We start from the raw sequence: 23,019 nt of genomic DNA on the forward strand, positions 1-23,019 counted from the left end.
CATCATCTTCAGATTGTAAATCCCCAACAGCCCAACGCTCTACAGTCTGTACTGTGAGAATCTACAGAGAGAAACAAACATCATCTACAGGACTGCATCTCTCCAGGAACAGGGTTAGAGAGCCCTGTCCTACAGGACTGTATCTCTCCAGGAACAGGGTTGGAGAGCCCTGTCCTACAGGACTGTATCTCTCCAGGAACAGGGTTAGAGAGCCCTGTCCTACAGGACTGTATCTCTCCAGGAACAGGGTTGGAGAGCCCTGTCCTACAGGACTGTATCTCTCCAGGAACAGGGTTAGAGAGCCCTGTCCTACAGGACTGTATCTCTCCAGGAACAGGGTTAGAGAGCCCTGTCCTACAGGACTGTATCTCTCCAGGAACAGGGTTAGAGAGCCCTGTCCTACAGGACTGTATCTCTCCAGGAACAGGGTTGGAGAGCCCTGTCCTACAGGACTGTATCTCTCCAGGAACAGGGTTAGAGAGCCCTGTCCTACAGGACTGTATCTCTCCAGGAACAGGGTTAGAGAGCCCTGTCCTACAGGACTGCATCTCTCCAGGAACAGGGTTGGTGAGCCCTGTCCTACAGGACTGTATATCTCCAGGAACAGGGTTAGAGAGCCCTGTCCTACAGGACTGCATCTCTCCAGGAACAGGGTTGGAGAGCCCTGTCCTACAGGACTGTATCTCTACAGGAACAGGGTTAGAGAGCCCTGTCCTACAGGACTGTATCTCTCCAGGAACAGGGTTAGAGAGCCCTGTCCTACAGGACTGTATCTCTCCAGGAACAGGGTTGGAGAGCCCTGCCCTACAGGACTGTATGTCTCCAGGAACAGGGTTAGAGAGCCCTGTCCTACAGGACTGTATGTCTCCAGGAACAGGGTTGGAGAGCCCTGTCCTACATAAGGCCCCAGATCAGCTGTCCTTTACTCCTCCCCATGCCCCAGATAGGCTTTCCTTCTCTTTCATACACTCTCTCCCTCCTCCTCGATCTTAATCTCCCTCCCTCCCTTTTCCCTCCCTCCTTCCTCTTCCCTCCCTCCCTCCTCCCAGTGCCCCAGTTATCCCATGAAGTGTATTAATAGGACCAGTGTGTCCCAGGCAGGGTAACAGTTCCAGCCCCGTGCCCTGTCATTCTGGGTTAGGACCAGGTCAACCCTGTCTCCCCCTCAACCACCCTGACAGGTACAAAAACACAGTGATGGAAAAAGGCAGAGAACTTAATAGAAAATGACTCAAGTAAAAAGTCACCCATTAAAATACTACTTGAGTAAAAGTCAAAGTGTTTGGTTTTAAATATGTATCAAAAGTAAATGTAATTGTTAAAATATACTTAAGTATCAAAAGGTAAAAGTATAAATCTTTTCAAATGATTTTTTACTATAGAAAACCAGACGTCACCATTTTCTTGTTCCAGCCCTGCTTTAACACATCTGACTCTACTAATCTGAGGAATCACCTCAATCAACTGAATCAGGTGTGTTGGTGCAGAAACTCTACATTCCCAGTGTCCCTCCAAGAGGATGTTAGCCACCCGTGTTGTAGTCAGTAGGATGTGAAGGGAAGCTAACTGAAACTGCTGAATCAGGTGTGTTGGTGCAGAAACTCTACATTCCCAGTGTCCCTCCAAGAGGATGTTAGCCACCCGTGTTGTAGTCAGTAGGATGTGAAGGGAAGCTAACTGAAACTGCTGAATCAGGTGTGTTGTAGTCATTAGGATGTGAAAGGAAGCTAACTGAAACTGCTGAATCAGGTGTGTTGGTGCAGAAACTCTACATTCCCAGTGTCCCTCCAAGAGGATGTTAGCCACCCGTGTTGTAGTCAGTAGGATGTGAAGGGAAGCTAACTGAAACTGCTGAATCAGGTGTGTTGGTGCAGAAACTCTACATTCCCAGTGTCCCTCCAAGAGGATGTTAGCCACCCGTGTTGTAGTCAGTAGGATGTGAAGGGAAGCTAACTGAAACTGCTGAATCAGGTGTGTTGGTGCAGAAACTCTACATTCCCAGTGTCCCTCCAAGAGGATGTTAGCCACCCGTGTTGTAGTCAGTAGGATGTGAAGGGAAGCTAACTGAAACTGCTGAATCAGGTGTGTTGGTGCAGAAACTCTACATTCCCAGTGTCCCTCCAAGAGGATGTTAGCCACCCGTGTTGTAGTCAGTAGGATGTGAAGGGAAGCTAACTGAAACTGCTGAATCAGGTGTGTTGTAGTCATTAGGATGTGAAAGGAAGCTAACTGAAACTGCTGAATCAGGTGTGTTGGTGCAGAAACTCTACATTCCCAGTGTCCCTCCAAGAGGATGTTAGCCACCCGTGTTGTAGTCATTAGGATGTGAAGGGAAGCTAACTGAAACTGCTGAATCAGGTGTGTTGTAGTCATTAGGATGTGAAGGGAAGCTAACTGAAACTGCTGAATCAGGTGTGTTGTAGTCATTAGGATGTGAAGGGAAGCTAACTGAAACTGCTGAATCAGGTGTGTTGTAGTCATTAGGATGTGAAGGGAAGCTAACTGAAACTGCTGAATCAGGTGTGTTGTAGTCAGTAGGATGTGAAGGGAAGCTAACTGAAACTGCTGAATCAGGTGTGTTGTAGTCATTAGGATGTGAAGGGAAGCTAACTGAAACTGCTGAATCAGGTGTGTTGTAGTCAGTAGGATGTGAAGGGAAGCTAACTGAAACTGCTGAATCAGGTGTGTTGTAGTCATTAGGATGTGAAGGGAAGCTAACTGAAACTGCTGAATCAGGTGTGTTGTAGTCATTAGGATGTGAAGGGAAGCTAACTGAAACTGAGGGACCTACCTGATATCTGGTCAATAACAAACGCTTGTTCTCTGTTGCAAAACATTTTACTACGGTTCAACTAATAAATATGACCCTGTTCTCACCTGTGAGGGTGCTGGAGTGTCGCGGTAGCTGGGCAGGATCTTGAGGGTGATGCCCCCCTGGCAGTCCCTCAGCAGCTCCAACAGCTCCTTGGGATCGCTGCCCACCTCGCGCCCGTTCACCTCCCTGATGACGTCGCCCGCGTGCAGCATGCCCTGCCGGTCAATCATACTGCCGTGCAGGATCCTGGCGATCACCAGCTCCCCGCGTTCCACCCTGAACGTCACGCCCTGAGGACGAGGAGAGAAAGACAGAGGGTGGGATTGAGAGAATGGAGAGAGAGAGAGAGACATAGAAAGAGGGGGATTGAGAGAATGGAGAGAGAGAAATAGGGGGATTGAGAGAATGGAGAGAGAGAAATAGGGGGATTGAGAGAATAGAGAGAGAGAAATAGGGGATTGTGAGAGAGAGAGAGAAATAGGGGGATTGTGAGAGAGAGAGAGAGAGAGAGAGAGAGTGGTTAATGCATCAGATAAGGGATTTAAATATTCCATGTAGCTAACCTGCTAACTACACACTATGAACAGTCATCCAGATTGATTGGTAATGTCTGAGACAACGTCCTAAATGGTACCCTGTTCCCTACATAGTGCACTACTATTGACCGGAGCCCAGCTATTGGTCCCTGGTCAAAAGTAGTGCACTATATAAGGAATAGGGTGCCATTTGTGACTCAGTCATGAACTCACCAGTGGTTCGCCAGCCTTCTTCTGAATGCCAATCATCCTGACGGCGTCAGCGGGCACGAGCGGGCCGGTCGCCATGGCATTACTGTTCACCTCCGACGACGGCATCTCATAACATTTAGCTGCCACCTTGTCATGGGCCTCAATCAGAGACTGGAGGAGAGAGAAAGAAAGACAGAGCGAGAGTTAGCTGTCACCTTGTCATGGGCCTCAATCAGAGACTGGAGAGACAGACAGACAGACAGACAGACAGACAGACAGACAGACACACAGAGAGAGAGAGAGAGAGAGAGAGAGAGAGAGCGAGAGAGATAGCTGTCACCTTGTCATGGGCCTCGATCAGAGACTGGAGGAGAGAGGGAGGGGGAGAGACTGGAGGAGAGAGGGAGGGGGAGAGACTGGAGGAGAGAGGGAGGGGGAGAGACTGGAGGGGAGAGGGGGGTAGAGACTGGAGGAGAGAGACTGGAGGAGAGAGGGGGGGAAGAGACTGGAGGAGAGAGGGAGGGGGAGAGACTGGAGGAGAGAGGGAGGGGGAGAGACTGGAGGAGAGAGGGAGGGGGAGAGACTGGAGGAGAGAGGGAGGGGGAGAGACTGGAGGAGAGAGGGAGGAGGAGAGACTGGAGGAGAGAGGGAGGGGGAGAGACTGGAGGAGAGGGAGGGGGAGAGACTGGAGGAGAGACTGGAGGAGAGAGGGAGAGACTGGAGGAGAGACTGGAGGAGAGAGAGAGGGAGAGACTGGAGGAGAGAGAGGGGGAGAGACTGGAGGAGAGGGAAGGGGAGAGACATGATTATTGAAGAGTGACTATTATTCCAGTAGACCACTAAGCCAACAGGGGAAAAAAACTAAAAACATCAGGACACAGAAAGGAACCAGCGTAAAAGAGTTGGATTGGTAATCTCACTCCCCAGCTGAACACGTCTCACCTCACACTAGAAATAAAACGAAAACAATGGCTGACATTTCTATAGAGCTGCTCTGCTAAGACGTTGTCAAGTGTGTAGGCATGTTTGTTTGTGAGGCATCCCTGGTTGCAGCCCACTAAGGGACAAGGACAGGAAGGACGTGACACTGGTAATCAAGTACACACCTGTTACCACATCCCAAGACACACCAACATATCACACAGACCTGTTACCACATCCCAAGACACACCAACATATCACACAGACCTGTTACCACATCCCAAGACTCACCAACATATCACACACACCTGTTACCACATCCCAAGACACACCAACATATCACACACACCTGTTACCACATCCCAAGACACACCAACATATCACACACACCTGTTACCACATCCCAAGACTCACCAACATATCACACACACCTGCTACGACATCCCAAGACTCACCAACATATCACACACACCTGTTACCACATCCCAAGACTCACCAACATATCACACACACCTGTTACCACATCCCAAGACACACCAACATATCACACACACCTGTATCCACAGCCTCTTCCTCAACAACACTATTTCATCATGTCATAGTCAAGCAGCAACATGCAGCACTCATTAATTTACTACCAACAGAGAAACACACAGCCTACTGGGTAACTGCCCCTCCAGTGTATATGAACCAATCACAGCTCTCCTTCACAAATAGACTCCACTTCTTCCAACACAACCAGTGCATGTTAAAGACCAATAGTAGCATGCAGGAAATACAATCATCAATCAGTCCCACAGGAAGGAAAGGAGGAACAAGACTGTTCAGTTCTCACCTGCAGAGCAGCCATATCACAGGATGGATATCTGACTCACACACACACAGACAGAGACACAGAGACAGACAGACAGAGACGCAGAGACAGAGAGACAGAGAAAGACACAGAGACAGAGAGAGACAGACAGACAGAGAGACGCAGAGAGAAAAACAGAAAGAGAGAAAGACACAGACAGAGAGAGAGACACAGAGACAGAGAGAGACACAGAGACAGAGAGAGACAGGGAGAGACAGAAAGACACAGATAGAGCCAGAGAGAGACACAGAGACAGAGAGAGACACAGAGACAGAGAGAGACAGGGAGAGCAGCAACATGCATCAGTACAGATCTGGTTCACACATGATAGAACTCCTTAACCCAGAAATGTGTGTCTACCTCCCCCACTAGACCCCTCCACTCCCATTGGACCAGGGACACAGCCCCCCTCAGGCCACAGTTTCTCATTGGTCCAGACAGAAAAGGCAATTTTCTTTTCTCTAGGAGGGCCAAGTAGCAGAGGCAAAGAGAGTGAGACAGAGTCAAAGACAGATTATTATAACCAATTGAGACCAGGGTCTCATTTACAATGGTGCCCTGAGGACAACAATTTATTCATAATAATAATATTATAAATTACAAAATTATCACAACGGCTTCCAACACCACAAAAACAATGATTCAATCCAAACAGTTGCAGAAATTAAACACATTCAGTATTATAGCTCCAACTGCCGTAGAGGCATCAGAGAGTCTATATGTATCACGTTCTGGAGGCTTACAGCTCCAACTGCCGTAGAGGCATCAGAGAGTCTATATGTATCACGTTCTGGAGGCTTACAGGTCCAACTGTCGTAGAGGCATCAGAGAGTCTATATGTATCACGTTCTGGAGGCTTACAGCTCCAACTGCCGTAGAGGCATCAGAGAGTCTATATGTATCACGTTCTGGAGGCTTACAGCTCCAACTGCCGTAGAGGCATCAGAGAGTCTATATGTATCACGTTCTGGAGGCTTACAGCTCCAAGTGCCGTAGAGGCATCAGAGAGTCTATATGTATCACGTTCTGGAGGCTTACAGCTCCAACTGCCGTAGAGGCATCAGAGAGTCTATATGTATCACGTTCTGGAGGCTTACAGCTCCAAGTGCCGTAGAGGCATCAGAGAGTCTATATGTATCCCGTTCTGGAGGCTTACAGCTCCAAGTGCCGTAGAGGCATCAGAGAGTCTATATGTATCACGTTCTGGAGGCTTACAGCTCCAACTACCGTAGAGGCATCAGAGAGTCTATATGTATCACGTTCTGAAGGCTTACAGCTCCAACTGCCGTAGAGGCATCAGAGAGTCTATATGTATCACGTTCTGGAGGCTTATAGCTCCAACTGCCGTAGAGGCATCAGAGAGTCTATATGTATCACGTTCTGGAGGCTTACAGCTCCAACTGCCGTAGAGGCATCAGAGAGTCTATATGTATCACGTTCTGGAGGCTTACAGCTCCAACTGTCGTAGAGGCATCAGAGAGTCTATATGTATCACGTTCTGGAGGCTTACAGCTCCAACTGTCGTAGAGGCATCAGAGAGTCTATATGTATCACGTTCTGGAGGCTTACAGCTCCAAGTGCCGTAGAGGCATCAGAGAGTCTATATGTACCACGTTCTGGAGGCTTACGTCTCCAACTGCCGTAGAGGCATCAGAGAGTCTATATGTATCACGTTCTGGAGGCTTACGTCTCCAACTGCCGTAGAGGCATCAGAGAGTCTATATGTATCACGTTCTGGAGGCTTACAGCTCCAACTGCCGTAGAGGCATCAGAGAGTCTATATGTATCACGTTCTGGAGGCTTACAGCTCCAACTGCCGTAGAGGCATCAGAGAGTCTATATGTATCACGTTCTGGAGGCTTACAGCTCCAACTGCCGTAGAGGCATCAGAGAGTCTATATGTATCACGTTCTGGAGGCTTACAGCTCCAACTGCCGTAGAGGCATCAGAGAATCTATATGTATCACGTTCTGGAGGCTTACAGCTCCAACTGCCGTAGAGGCATCAGAGAGTCTATATGTATCACGTTCTGGAGGCTTACAGCTCCAACTGCCGTAGAGGCATCAGAGAGTCTATATGTATCACGTTCTGGAGGCTTACAGCTCCAACTGCCGTAGAGGCATCAGAGAGTCTATATGTATCACGCTCTGGAGGCTTACGTCTCCAACTGCCGTAGAGGCATCAGAGAGTCTATATGTATCACGTTCTGGAGGCTTACAGCTCCAACTGCCGTAGAGGCATCAGAGAGTCTATATGTATCACGTTCTGGAGGCTTACAGCTCCAACTGCCGTAGAGGCATCAGAGAGTCTATATGTATCACGCTCTGGAGGCTTACGTCTCCAACTGCCGTAGAGGCATCAGAGAGTCTATATGTATCACGTTCTGGAGGCTTACAGCTCCAACTGCCGTAGAGGCATCAGAGAGTCTATATGTATCACGTTCTGGAGGCTTACAGCTCCAACTGCCGTAGAGGCATCAGAGAGTCTATATGTATCACGTTCTGGAGGCTTTTACAAAAATGGAGGGCACCTAAAATCGGTACGTACTAGTGGAACCTCGAGCGTTCACCATGATGGTGAACGGGTTTTAACAGTGAAGTGAGGTAGATCAGAAGCTTGTATAGTAGAGCTTTGTCAACAGAAAGGGAGTAATGAAGTGATGTACGGGACTTTAATGAGGAGCAGCCAACCTTTTGATACAGGATGCAGTGATGCGTATTAAAACGGTCACCTAAAGTGAAGGACGCTACAGTAGACGGACGGCATCCAATGGTTTAAGATCAGTGGCTGCTACATTCCCATGAATGGTGTCACCATAGTGAAGAACAGGCAGGAGGAGTTGACTGTACAATCTGCTTCCTGCTGTTGAGGGAGAGGCATCATCTATTTACATAAAAACAAGCCTACTTTAAAATATCAGCTTCTTAAAGGAAACTCTTTTGGTATTTGTTTCATTAGTCCAGTGTTGACATACAGAATTCATCCCCATGTGATGGTAAATGCATCCTACAGGGATGATTTATGCATTTAGAAAGTTACATATCTTGAAAACCTTTTGGGACTATGTCAACAATGGACTAATGAAACAAATACCAAAATATAGCTTTGTGGTGGAATTTTTCCTTTAAACAAACTCATCCGGGTGAAATGATTGTTAATCCAAAAGCCCAGATATTTATAGTCAGGAACCTGCTCGATGAAAGAACCATCCAAAGCATAAATGTGTAATCTGAAGTATTTCTACGAGAATTAGAAAACAGCAGACATTTAGTTTTTACTGCATGAAGTACCAATTTTAAGTCAGCAAGGACTTTCTGCAAGGTGACAAAATCAGACTGCAGCTCCAACAGCCTGGTCAGCCGTAGGGGCAATAGCGTACATAAGTGTCATCTGCACACAAATGAATGTTACAGGTTTTTGCAGATAGACCATATATAAATAGTAAAGAGGACAGGTCCCAAAATCGACCACACAGGACACCTTTAGTAATAAAGGTAACTTGACACCATCAGAAAGCACAATGTGTCCTTTCTGATCGATACTGTACACAAAAGTATGTGGACACCCCTTCAAATTAGTGGATTCGGCTATTTCAGCCACACCCGTTGCTGACAGGTCTATAAAATCGAGCACACAGCCATGCAAACTCCATAGACAAACATTGGCAGTAAAATGGCCTTACTGAAGAGCTCAGTGACTTTAAACGTGGCACCGTCATAGAAAGTCAGTTTGTCAAATTTCTGCCCTGCTAGAGCTGCCCCGGTCAACTTTAAGTGCTGTTATTGTAAAGTGGAAACATCTAGGAGCAACAATGTCTCAGCCATGAAGTGGCAGGCCACACAAGCTCACAGAACGGGACCGCCGAGTGCTGAAGGGCGTTACAACACTCACTACCGACTTGCAAACGTCAGCACAAGAACTGTTCGTCGGGAGCCTCATGAAATGGGTTTCCATGGCCGAGCAGCCGCACACAAGCCTAAGATCACCACGCACAATGCCAAGTGTCGGCTGGAGTGGTGTAAAGCTCGCCGCCATTGGGCTCTGGAACAGTGGAAAATCACTCTCTTGAAAGATGAATCACGCTTCACCATCTAGCAGTCAGACGGACAAATCTGGGTTTGGCGGATGCCAGGAGAACGCTACCTGCCCTAATGCATAGTGCCAACTGTAAAGTTTGGTGGAGGAGGAATAATTATCTGGGGCTGTTTTTCATGATTCGGGCTAGGCGCCTTAGTTCCAGTGAAGGGACATCTTAACGCTACAGCATACAATTACATTCTAGATTATTCTGTGCTTCCAACTTTGTGGCAACAGTTTGGGGAAGGTCCTTTCCTGTTTTAGCATGACAATGCACCCATGCACAAAGCGAGGTACATACAGAAATCGTTTGTCAAGATCAGTGTGGAAGAACTTGACTGGCCTGCACAGAGCCCTGACCTTAACCCTATCAAACACCTTTGGGTTGAATTGAAACCCCGACTGCGAGTCAGGCCTAATCGCCTAACATCAGTGCCTGACCTCACTAATGCTCTTGTGGCTGAATAGAAGCAAAACCCCGCAGCAATGTTCCACCATCTAGTGGAAAGCCTTCCCAGAAGAGTGGAGGCTGTTATAGCAGCAATGTTCCAACATCTAGTGGAAAGCCTTCACAGAAGAGTGGAGGCTGTTATAGCAGCAATGTTCCAACATCTAGCGGAAAGCCTTCACAGAAGAGTGGAGGCTGTTATAGCAGCAATGTTCCAACATCTAGCGGAAAGCCTTCCCAGAAGAGTGGAGGCTGTTATAGCAGCAATGTTCCAACATCTAGTGGAAAGCCTTCCCAGAAGAGTGGAGGCTGTTATAGCAGCAATGTTCCAACATCTAGCGGAAAGCCTTCCCAGAAGAGTGGAGGCTGTTATAGCAGCAATGTTCCAACATCTAGTGGAAAGCCTTCCCAGAAGAGTGGAGGCTGTTATAGCAGCAATGTTCCACCATCTAGTGGAAAGTCTTCCCAGAAGAGTGGAGGCTGTTATAGCAGCAATGTTCCAACATCTAGTGGAAAGCCTTCCCAGAAGAGTGGAGGCTGTTATAGCAGCAATGTTCCAACATCTAGTGGAAAGCCTTCCCAGAAGACGGGAGGCTGTTATAGCAGCAATGTTCCAACATCTAGTGGAAAGCCTTCCCAGAAGAGTGGAGGCTGTTATAGCAGCAATGTTCCAACATCTAGTGGAAAGCCTTCCCAGAAGAGTGGAGGCTGTTATAGCAGCAATGTTCCACCATCTAGTGGAAAGTCTTCCCAGAAGAGTGGAGGCTGTTATAGCAGCAATGTTCCAACATCTAGTGGAAAGCCTTCCCAGAAGAGTGGAGGCTGTTATAGCAGCAATGTTCCAACATCTAGTGGAAAGCCTTCCCAGAAGACGGGAGGCTATTATAGCAGCAATGTTCCAACATCTAGTGGAAAGCCTTCACAGAAGACGAGAGGCTGTTATAGCAGCAAAGGGGGACCAACTCCATATTAATGCCCATGATTTTGGAATGAGATGTTCGACGAGCGGGTGTCCACATACTTCTGACACGAACGAACGAGAGAGAGCGAGCTTTGGCAATATGTACATTGTTACATCATGCCAATAAAGCAAATTGAAATGTATTGAATTTTGAGAGAGAGCGAGAGGCGCAGAGACAGAGAGGCGCAGAGACAGAGAGGCGCAGAGACAGAGAGGCGCAGAGACAGAGAGGCGCAGAGACAGAGAGGCGCAGAGACAGAGAGGCACAGAGACAGAGAGGCGCAGAGACAGAGAGGCGCAGAGACAGAGAGGCGCAGAGACAGAGAGGCGCAGAGACAGAGACTTCAGGAATAATATGGTGATTGTTGCTGTAAACATCTCTGACAGGAGAGTCATTTTCTGGTCTACTTTCAGACTAGCTCTAACAACTCAACAGTACTGTGTGTGTGTGTGTGTGTGTGTGTGTGTGTGTGTGTGTGTGTGTGTGTGTGTGTGTGTGTGTGTGTGTGTGTGTGTGTGTGTGTGTGTTTGTGTACACATAGGGGTGTGAGTGTATACATGGGTGTCTGAGTGTGTGTACCTTGAAGTGTGGTTCCTGGAGGATGTTGGCTAGTTCCTCAGCGGAGGCGTCTCTACTACTCAGTCTTGTGAGGGAGTCTAGGATCTCTGAGACCAGCTGCTGGTTGTTGTCTCTCACAGCCTCCAGCTTCACCTCCGCCAGCCTCTCATGGGCCTGCAGACACACATTCATACACACAGTATTTAGAAGAGACACACATTCATACACACAGTATTTAGTTCAGGTTTTAACTATCCCAACGCCTAGGACCAAGAGGCATGGAGAGACAACGTTTAGTTATTCTGCCCCCAGCCTCTGGAACAGCCTGCCAGAGAACCTGAGGAGGGCTGAAACTGTGGACATATTTAAAAGAGATCTTAAAACATCTTTTAAGTTGAGCTTTTTCCTCAGGGTGCTTTTTAGTCATTCAGTTTTTATTGTTATTCTTTCATTTGTTGTGTAGTAAATATGAAATATTCCAGTTTTTATTATTTTTTTCCCTTTATGAAGCACATTATGTTGCATTCCATGTTGTAGAAATAAAGCCTGATTTAATTTATACGTGCCCTGGTCAGTTTATTTCCCTGTGAAAAGTGAACCTAGTGTAAATGTCCACCAGATGGCAGCATGTCACAACAAACAACACTACTCCTTATGGCCTTTCTCTTGCATTTCAAAGATGGTACAAACAAATACTAAAAATTAAACGCATGGTTTTTTTTGTCTTTGTGTTTAGTGAGTCCGCCAGATCAGAGGCAGTAGGGATGACCAGGGATGTTCTCTGTTTAGTGAGTCCTCCAGATCAGAGGTAGTAGGGATGACCAGGGATGTTCTCTGTTTAGTGAGTCCTCCAGATCAGAGGTAGTAGGGATGACCAGGGATGTTCTCTGTTTAGTGAGTCCTCCAGATCAGAGGTAGTAGGGATGACCAGGGATGTTCTCTGTTTAGTGAGTCCTCCAGATCAGAGGTAGTAGGGATGACCAGGGATGTTCTCTGTTTAGTGAGTCCTCCAGATCAGAGGTAGTAGGGATGACCAGGGATGTTCTCTGTTTAGTGAGTCCTCCAGATCAGAGGTAGTAGGGATGACCAGGGATGTTCTCTGTTTAGTGAGTCCACCAGATCAGAGGCAGTAGGGATGACCAGGGATGTTCTCTGTTTAGTGAGTCCGCCAGATCAGAGGCAGTAGGGATGACCAGGGATGTTCTCTGTTTAGTGAGTCCGCCAGATCAGAGGCAGTAGGGATCACCAGGGATGTTCTCTGTTTAGTGAGTCCACCAGATCAGAGGCAGTAGGGATGACCAGGGATGTTCTCTGTTTAGTGAGTCCGCCAGATCAGAGGCAGTAGGGATGACCAGGGATGTTCTCTGTTTAGTGAGTCCGCCAGATCAGAGGCAGTAGGGATCACCAGGGATGTCCTCTGTTTAGTGAGTCCACCAGATCAGAGGCAGTAGTGATGACCAGGAATGTTCTCTGTTTAGTGAGTCCACCAGATCAGAGGCAGTAGGGATGACCAGGGATGTTCTCTGTTTAGTGAGTCCGCCAGATCAGAGGCAGTAGGGATGACCAGGGATGTTCTCTGTTTAGTGAGTCCACCAGATCAGAGGCAGTAGGGATGACCAGGGATGTTCTCTGTTTAGTGAGTCCACCAGATCAGAGGCAGTAGGATGACCAGGGATGTTCTCTGTTTAGTGAGTCCACCAGATCAGAGGCAGTAGGGATGACCAGGGATGTTCTCTGTTTAGTGAGTCCGCCAGATCAGAGGCAGTAGGGATGACCAGGAATGTTCTCTGTTAAGTGAGTCCTCCAGATCAGAGGCAGTAGGGATGACCAGGGATGTTCTCTGTTTAGTGAGTCCTCCAGATCAGAGGCAGTAGGGATGACCAGGGATGTTCTCTGTTTAGTGAGTCCTCCAGATCAGAGGCAGTAGGGATGACCAGGGATGTTCTCTGTTTAGTGAGTCCTCCAGATCAGAGGCAGTAGGATGACCAGGGATGTTCTCTGTTTAGTGAGTCCGCCAGATCAGAGGCAGTAGGATGACCAGGGATGTTCTCTGTTTAGTGAGTCCGCCAGATCAGAGGCAGTAGGATGACCAGGGATGTTCTCTGTTTAGTGAGTCCTCCAGATCAGAGGCAGTAGGGATGACCAGGGATGTTCTCTGTTTAGTGAGTCCTCCAGATCAGAGGCAGTAGGGATGACCAGGGATGTTCTCTGTTTAGTGAGTCCTCCAGATCAGAGGCAGTAGGGATGACCAGGGATGTTCTCTGTTTAGTGAGTCAGCCAGATCAGAGGCAGTAGGGATGACCAGGGATGTTCTCTGTTTAGTGAGTCCACCAGATCAGAGGCAGTAGGGATGACCAGGGATGTTCTCTGTTTAGTGAGTCAGCCAGATCAGAGGCAGTAGGGATGACCAGGGATGTTCTCTGTTTAGTGAGTCCGCCAGATCAGAGGTAGTAGGGATGACCAGGGATGTTCTCTGTTTAGTGAGTCAGCCAGATCAGAGGCAGTAGGGATGACCAGGGATGTTCTCTGTTTAGTGAGTCCGCCAGATCAGAGGCAGTAGGGATGACCAGGGATGTTCTCTGTTTAGTGAGTCCGCCAGATCAGAGGCAGTAGGGATGACCAGGGATGTTCTCTGTTTAGTGAGTCCTCCAGATCAGAGGCAGTAGGGATGACCAGGGATGTTCTCTGTTTAGTGAGTCCGCCAGATCAGAGGTAGTAGGGATGACCAGGGATGTTCTCTGTTTAGTGAGTCAGCCAGATCAGAGGCAGTAGGGATGACCAGGGATGTTCTCTGTTTAGTGAGTCCGCCAGATCAGAGGCAGTAGGGATGACCAGGGATGTTCTCTGTTTAGTGAGTCCGCAAGATCAGAGGCAGTAGGGATGACCAGGGATGTTCTCTGTTTAGTGAGTCCTCCAGATCAGAGGCAGTAGGGATGACCAGGGATGTTCTCTGTTTAGTGAGTCCGCCAGATCAGAGGTAGTAGGGATGACCAGGGATGTTCTCTGTTTAGTGAGTCCGCCAGATCAGAGGCAGTAGGGATGACCAGGGATGTTCTCTGTTTAGTGAGTCCGCCAGATCAGAGGCAGTAGGGATGACCAGGGATGTTCTCTGTTTAGTGAGTCAGCCAGATCAGAGGCAGTAGTGATGACCAGGGATGTTCTCTGTTTAGTGAGTCAGCCAGATCAGAGGCAGTAGGGATGACCAGGGATGTTCTCTGTTTAGTGAGTCCGCCAGATCAGAGGTAGTAGGGATGACCAGGGATGTTCTCTGTTTAGTGAGTCAGCCAGATCAGAGGCAGTAGGGATGACCAGGGATGTTCTCTGTTTAGTGAGTCAGCCAGATCAGAGGCAGTAGGGATGACCAGGGATGTTCTCTGTTTAGTGAGTCAGCCAGATCAGAGGCAGTAGGGATGACCAGGGATGTTCTCTGTTTAGTGAGTCCGCCAGATCAGAGGCAGTAGGGATGACCAGGGATGTTCTCTGTTTAGTGAGTCCACCAGATCAGAGGCAGTAGGGATGACCAGGGATGTTCTCTGTTTAGTGAGTCAGCCAGATCAGAGGCAGTAGGGATGACCAGGGATGTTCTCTGTTTAGTGAGTCAGCCAGATCAGAGGCAGTAGGGATGACCAGGGATGTTCTCTGTTTAGTGAGTCAGCCAGATCAGAGGCAGTAGGGATGACCAGGGATGTTCTCTGTTTAGTGAGTCAGCCAGATCAGAGGCAGTAGGGATGACCAGGGATGTTCTCTGTTTAGTGAGTCCGCCAGATCAGAGGCAGTAGGGATGACCAGGGATGTTCTCTGTTTAGTGAGTCCGCCAGATCAGAGGCAGTAGGGATGACCAGGGATGTTCTCTGTTTAGTGAGTCAGCCAGATCAGAGGCAGTAGGGATGACCAGGGATGTTCTCTGTTTAGTGAGTCCGCCAGATCAGAGGTAGTAGGGATGACCAGGGATGTTCTCTGTTTAGTGAGTCAGCCAGATCAGAGGCAGTAGGGATGACCAGGGATGTTCTCTGTTTAGTGAGTCCGCCAGATCAGAGGCAGTAGGGATGACCAGGGATGTTCTCTGTTTAGTGAGTCCTCCAGATCAGAGGCAGTAGGGATGACCAGGGATGTTCTCTGTTTAGTGAGTCCGCCAGATCAGAGGTAGTAGGGATGACCAGGGATGTTCTCTGTTTAGTGAGTCAGCCAGATCAGAGGCAGTAGGGATGACCAGGGATGTTCTCTGTTTAGTGAGTCCGCCAGATCAGAGGCAGTAGGGATGACCAGGGATGTTCTCTGTTTAGTGAGTCCGCCAGATCAGAGGCAGTAGGGATGACCAGGGATGTTCTCTGTTTAGTGAGTCCTCCAGATCAGAGGCAGTAGGGATGACCAGGGATGTTCTCTGTTTAGTGAGTCCGCCAGATCAGAGGTAGTAGGGATGACCAGGGATGTTCTCTGTTTAGTGAGTCCGCCAGATCAGAGGCAGTAGGGATGACCAGGGATGTTCTCTGTTTAGTGAGTCCGCCAGATCAGAGGTAGTAGGGATGACCAGGGATGTTCTCTGTTTAGTGAGTCAGCCAGATCAGAGGCAGTAGTGATGACCAGGGATGTTCTCTGTTTAGTGAGTCAGCCAGATCAGAGGCAGTAGGGATGACCAGGGATGTTCTCTGTTTAGTGAGTCCGCCAGATCAGAGGCAGTAGGGATGACCAGGAATGTTCTCTTGATAAGTGTGCCAATTAGACAATTTTCCTGTCCTGCTAAGCATTCAAAACGTAATGAGTACTTTTGGGTGACATGGAAAATATATGGAGTAATAAGTACATCTTTAGGAATGTAGTGAAGTAAAAGTAGTCAAATATGATTACTATAGTACAGATTCACCCAAAAAATACTTTAAAAGTATTAAAGTACTTTACACCACTGCAAAATAAAAAATAAATCAAATACGAACAAGGGACAACTGCACAGTGTACTGTACACACTCCCTCTCACCCATACAGCCCAGATGCAGAAACAGGTTTTTAAGTAAAGTACAAATAACCCCAAAAACTGCTTAAGTAGTACTTTAAAGTATTTTTACTTAAGTACTTTACACCACTGCGGTTTATAAATTAGGCAGGCCCCTGGCCTCTACAGACTGTGACATGGCTGGCCCTCTGAAACACGTTGTCGATGACATTTCACTGCAGTGTTAAACATAGATGTACAGCTGTTAACCCCATGCACCCGGCAGTAACCACCGAGACTTAGGCTGGGGTTACACAAAGCAACTTTAACGCAATTTTAGTTGCATTTGCAAGTGACGTAATCTCAAGCAACTTTGCTGTTACATGAAGCAACTCAAATGTGATTAAAATTGCATGCAACAGCCAATCAAATTGAAGCTGATGGTTTGAGAATTCTAAACTCAACCCATGTCATCTGCTGCATTACGTCGTGGTTTCACTAATGTGTTTACCCAACTGTTTGGTTATTGTAACAGCAAACACACAGTAGAAATGCAGCCTGTACAATTTAGCTAGTTAGCCTAAAGGACATTGCAAACACCAACACAGCTAGCTAGCTAGCTAAAATTACACTGCAAACACCAACACCTAGCTAGTTAACAACGAGCTAACCAAGCCAGCAACGAGCAAAGCTAGCTAGCACAGTTCATTGTGGACAATTTCAGTTGAAACTGGTCAAGGAGAAGTTTGGCTTCTCTTCGAAATGACATTTATTGACTGCTAAACCATGTACAAATCATTTGTATACAATTCCTGTTGTGTTAGTCTCTGTTCTGTCAACCCTGATTGCGGGTTGTTCTGCGCAGCACGGATAGCTGTGTTGACGTGACAATTGGGTCGGAATTCCGAACCTTCAAATGGATCATGTGACAAAAGTGTTTGTTTTGATTGGCTGTTGCTTGCAACTAGTCGCACAAAGTTTCAACTGGATTCAACCAAGTTGCAGATGAGATGCTTATTGGTTGCAGGGGGGGGGGGGGGGGGGGGGGTTCCCCAAACAATCAACAAACAACTCGGTTGCAAGCAACTAAAATTGCTGGCAAGTTGTGCCTCTCCCCTCCTGCTCTACTCTCTTAACTGATGATATGATGGAGTGTGTATGTTACCTTGGCAAGGGAGCGGACTATGGGGCTCTCTATGATTCCCCTGAGGAAGAGGAGGTCGATGTCTTTGGCCCCCGTGGTGGGAGGCAGGTCTCTCAGGTTATCCAGCACCTGCTGCATGGCTGGAGGACAAACACAAAATGTAAAAAAAATAAAAAATACAATTTTTGTATCCACAAAATCAATAGTTCTATGCAGGCTTGCAATCAGTAGGCCACGTAATGTCAGCCTATGTACATGGCAGAGACTCCCAAACATCAACACCACAAGTCAGCACTGATAACCTAGACTGTTGTCGTGACACCACGGCCTGGGATTTCAGAAACTTGGTAGCAAAGGTCTGGTCCACGTAGGGATAAAAACAACACTCCCAAAATGAGCACCTCCCTCTGGCCTTCCCCCACAACAACACCTGGCATATTTGGTACATAAGAACACACATCATCAACATCAAACCAGGATGTTCTGACAAGAGAATGTTTGTAAATGTGCACTGATGGTGGGACTTCCTGTCTGACATCATTAGCTATCAGGAAGACCAGGCGGCCATGTCTAGCTACAGTGCATTCAGAAAGTATTCAGACCTTGACTTTTTCCACATTTTGTTACAGACTTAATCTAAAATTGATTACAGTATATTTATTTTCTTTCCTCATCAATCTACACACAATGCCCCATAAACAGGCTGAGAAATGTTCGCCAATTTATTACAAATAAAAAAATAGAAATACCTTCTTTACATAAGTATTCAGACCCTTTGCTATGAGACTCAAAATTGAGGTCAGGTGCATCCTGTTTCCATTGATCTTCCTTGGGATGGTTTCTACAACTTCATTGGATTCTACCAGTGGTCATTTCAATTAATTAGAAATTATTTGGAAAGCCACACACCTGTCTATATAAAAAGGTCCCACAGTTGACAGTGCATGTCAGAGCAAAAACCATTCCATGAGGTCGAAGGAATTGTCCGTATAGCTCTGAGACAGGATTGTGTTGAGGCACAGATCTGGGGAAGGGTACCAAAAAATGTCTGCAGCATTGAAGGTCCCCAAGAACACAGTGGCCTCCATCATTCTTAAATGGAAGAAGTTTGGAGCCACCAAGACTCTTCCTAGAGTTGGCCGCCCGGCCAAACTGAGCAATCGGGGAAGAAGGGCCTTGGTCAGGGACGTGACAAAGAACCCGATGGTCACTCTGAGAACCTTCCAGAAGGACAACCATCTCTACAGCACTCCACCAATCAGGCCTTTATGGTAGAGAGGCCAGACGGAAGTCACTCCTCAGTAAAAGGCACATGAGAGCCCGTTTGGAGTTTTCTAAAAAGGCACCTACAGTGGCTTGCAAAAGTATTCACCCCCCTTGGCATTTTTCCTATTTTGTTGCCTTAAAACCTGGAATTAAAATGGACTTTTGGGGGGTGGGGGGGGGGGGGGTATCACTTGATTTACACAACATGCCTACCACTTTGAAGATGCAAAATATTTTTTACCATGAAACAATGTAGAATTAAGACCAAACAAACGACAACTTGAGCGTGCATAACTATCCACCCCCCCAAAGTCAATACTTTGTAGAGCCACCTTTTGCAGAGCCACCTTCCTTCAGCTGCAAGTCTCTTGGGGTATGTCTCAACTTGCTAGACACATCTAGCCACTGGGATTTTTGCTCATTCTTCAAGGCAAAACTGCTCCAGCTCCTTCAAGTTGGATGGGTTCCACTGGTGTACAGCAATCTTTAAGTCATACCACAGATTCTAAATTGGATTGAGGTCTGGGCTTTGACCAGGCCATTCCAAGACATTTAAATGTTTCCCCTTAAACCACTCGATTGTTGCTTTAGCAGTATGCTTAGGGTCATTGTCCTGCTGGAAGGTGAACCTCTGTCCCAGTCTCAAATCTCTGGAAGACTTAAACAGGATTCCCTCAAGAATTTCCCTGTATTTAGCGCCATCCATCATTCCTTCAATTCTGACCAGTTTCCCAGTCCCTGGAGGTTGAAAAACATTCCCACAGCATGATGCTGCCACCAACATGCTTCACTGTAGGGATGGTGTTCTCAGGGTGATGAGAGGTGTGGGGTTTACGCCAGACATAGCATTTTCCTTGATGGCCAAAAAGCTCAATTTTAGTCTCATATGTTTGGGGAGGCTCCCACATGCCTTTCGGCAAACACCAAACGTGTTTGCTTATTTTTTTCTTTGAGCAATGGCTTTTTTTCTGGCCACTCTTCCGTAAAGCCCAGCTCTGTGGAGTGTACGGCTTAAAATGTTCCTATGGACAGATACTCCAATCTCCGCTGTGGAGCTTTGTAGCTCTTTCAGGGTTATCTTTGGTCTCTTTGTTGCCTCTGATTAATGCCCTCCTTGCCTAGTCCGTGTGTTTTGGTGGGCGGCCCTCTCTTGGCAGGTTTGTTGTGGTGCCATATTCTCTCCATTTTTTAATAATGGATTTAATGGTGCTCCGTGGGATGTTAAAAGTTTCAGATACATTTTTTTATAACCCAACCCTGATCTATACTTCTCCACAACTTTGTCCCTGACCTGTTTGGAAAGCTCCTTGGTCTTCATGGCGCCGCTTGCTTGGTGGTGTCCCTTGCTTAGTGGTGTTGCGGACTCTGGGGCCTTTCAGAACAGGAGTATATATACTGAGATCATGTGACACAGATTGCACACAGGTGGACTTTAACTAATTATGTGACATCTGAAAGTAATTGGTTTCACCAGATCTTATTTAGGGGCTTCATAGCAGAGGGGTGAATACATATGTACACAACACTTCATTTTTTTTGTTGATTTTTTTTAAACAAGTTATTTTTTTCATTTCACCAATTTGGACTATTTTGTGTATGTCCATTACATTAAATCCAAATAAAAATCTATTTAAATTACAAGTTGAAATGCAACAAAAAAGGAAAAACGCCAAGGGGGATGAATACTTTTGCACTGTAAAGGAGAAGATTCTCTGGTCTGATTAAACCAAAACTCTTTGGCCTGAATACCAAGTGTCACATCTGGAGGAAACCAGGCACCATCCATATGGTTAAGCATGGTGGTGGCAGCATCAGGCTTTTTCTTTGCAACTCTGCCTAGAAGGCCAGCATCCTGGAGTCGCCTCTTAACTGTTGACGTTGAGACTGGTGTTTAGCGGGTACTATTTAAATGAAGCTGCCAGTTGAGGACTTGTGAGGCTTCTTTCTCAAACTAGACACTCTAATGTACTTGTCCTATTGCTCAGTTGTGCACCGGGGCCTCCCACTCCTCTTTCTATTCTGGTTAGGGCCAGTTTGCGCTGTTCTGTGAAGGGAGTGGTACACAGCGTTGTACGAGATCTTCAGTTTCTTGGCAATTTCTCGCATGGAATAGTCTTCATTTCTTTGAACAAGAAAAGACTGATGAATTTCAGAAGAAAAGCTATTTGTTTCTGGCCATTTTTAGCCTGTAATCGCACCCACAAATGCTGATGCGCCAGACACTCAACTAGTCTAAAGAAGTTGTATTGTTGTATTTCTTCTTTAAAATCAGCAGTTTTCAGCTGTGCTAACGTAATTGAAAAAGGGTCAATTAGCCTTTTAAAATGATACACTTGGATTAGCTAGCACAACGTGCCATTGGAACACAGGAGTGATGGTTGCTGATAAATGGGCCTCTGTAAAAAATCTGTCATTTCCAGTTACAATAGTTATTTGTAACATTAACAATGTCTACACTGTATTTCTGATCAGTTTGATGTTATATGGACAAAACAAATATCATTTTCCTCTTTCTTTCTAAGTGACCCCAAACTTTTGAACGTTAGTGTATGTGAATGTGATATTTCAATTTTGTATTTGTTCTTAACTGATTTGCCTAGTTAAATAAAAGGTTACATTTAAAAACATTTTTTTAATCCATTTTAGAATAAGGCTGTAACGTAACAAAACATGGAAAAGTCAAGGGGTCTGAATACTTTGAGAATGCACTGTATGTGCAGGTCCTTGTATGAACGGCCTGTCTCTCACCTCAGTAGATATCAGGAAGACCAGGCGGTCAGGTCTAGTTTTATACAACGGCTCGGTCTAATCCTGAACCGCATTCCAGCCTGTGTCTATTCCACAAATGACCAGCGGCTACATTTATTAAGGTAAAATGTCTATTTACTCTGTTCCATCTGACTGCACAATCCTCTGTCTCATCTACCCTGCCAGGTCATTTATAAACTTAATCTCCACTATAAAAAGTATGTAGACATCATCTACCATTTCTTTTAGACTAACATTTAATTTTCAAGAGAGGAGATTTGTATAAACCTTGCTGTCCGTCTGACATTTGCTAAATGTTTTCAATATTCAAATTCGATCTCCAGCTGTCCCATAGTAATAAACGAGTAGGGACGAGACAGACAGGGAGGCAGGCAGCGTTTCTCAGCCACAGACAGACAGGGAGGCAGGCAGCATTTCTCAGCCACAGACAGGGAGGCAGGCAGCGTTTCTCAGCCAGTTGAAATCATTAAATCAGCTGGCATCATTTTTACACATATACATATATATATACATACACAAAGAAATGTCAATTGAAAAAAGGTCAAATGAAATGAAGTGCAGCTAGTTTCCAGTCTTTCCAGCTTCAGTTTGATGTGATCGTGTTAGCCGTGTTGTTAGCCGTGTTGTTAGCCGTGTTGTTAGCCGTGTTGTTAGCCGTGTTGTTGGCTAGCTCTTATGAACAACACATATTCTAAGCCAGGTGAAATCACGCCTCATTAGCGCATTGGATGTATCCAAATAAATGTCACTAGAAAACAGCTTAAACAAATGAAAATAAGCTCCTTTGCTGTTTGACGTGACTGTATGTTAGCCGTAGTTGGCTAGCTAGCAAGCAAGGGATAACAACGTTACCAGCCAGTATGGCAGTAGAACATTTAGAACGAACAAACCATAAAAATGATGCCAGCTGATTCATGATTTCGACTGGCTGAGAAAAGCCGCCTCCTGTCTCGTTCCGACTCCTTCATTACTACGGGACAGCTGGATATTACATTGTTTCAATATTCAAATGTTGCAAATGTCAGAGAGACAGAAAGGTTTATACAAATCCCCACTGTTGTAAACTAAATGTTAGTCTAAAAGAAACATGAGATAATGTCTAGATACTTTTTATATTGGAGATCAAGTTTATAAATTGCCTGGCTGGGCTGATGAGACAGTGGATTGCGCAGTCAGAAAGAACAGATTAAATGTAAAGTCATAGATTTATCCGGTTGTAACTTATGGAATAGACACCGGGTGGAATGCAGTTTTAACCAACCAGCATTCAGGATTAGACCCACCCTTTGTATAATTCAAGATGGATGTTGATGAAATACGTCACGCCTCTTTAAACTGTCTATTTTAACTTCTATGGTAACGACATTTGATTTGGATATTAATGAGTGCACAGTGACAAATTCCCAAAATCAAGATCAAACACAAATGTAGGGCCTTGATGTAAAATACCCGGCAGAACAAGGCGTGAAACAACTGGAGCAGTAAGCTACCATCAATGGAGAGGTTCAGTATGAAAAGCCTTCATTTCCATAACCCTAACAAGCAACTCGC

The 23,019-nt window shown here is 46.4% G+C and overlaps 1 protein-coding gene across 1 annotated transcript; it reads right to left on the reverse strand.

Moving 5' to 3' along the window:
• Positions 1-2,826: 2,826 nt before the first annotated feature.
• On the reverse strand, positions 2,827-17,594 carry LOC129850379 (protein PALS2-like). The gene is made up of 4 exons (XM_055916829.1): positions 17,455-17,594; positions 11,384-11,536; positions 3,565-3,714; positions 2,827-3,105 (listed from the first exon to the last, which is right to left on the reverse strand). Exons 1-4 carry the CDS (start codon positions 17,569-17,571, stop codon positions 2,842-2,844), a joined length of 684 nt encoding a protein of 227 aa, XP_055772804.1. The 5' UTR covers positions 17,572-17,594; the 3' UTR covers positions 2,827-2,841.
• Between the last annotated feature and the right edge of the window lie 5,425 nt (positions 17,595-23,019).

This window comes from Salvelinus fontinalis, unplaced genomic scaffold (genome assembly GCF_029448725.1).
Source record: "Salvelinus fontinalis isolate EN_2023a unplaced genomic scaffold, ASM2944872v1 scaffold_1986, whole genome shotgun sequence".
Lineage (NCBI taxonomy): Eukaryota > Metazoa > Chordata > Actinopteri > Salmoniformes > Salmonidae > Salvelinus > Salvelinus fontinalis.

Coding starts and splice junctions, on each gene's coding strand:
- LOC129850379 (XM_055916829.1), bottom strand. CDS start 17,571: ATGCAGCAGGTGCTGGATAACCTGAGAGACCTGCCTCCCACCACGGGG. Junction 11,537..17,454: donor TAGTCCGCTCCCTTGCCAAG/GTAACATACACA, acceptor GTGTGTCTGCAG/GCCCATGAGAGGCTGGCGGA. Junction 3,106..3,564: donor AGAAGGCTGGCGAACCACTG/GTGAGTTCATGA, acceptor CCTCGTCCTCAG/GGCGTGACGTTCAGGGTGGA.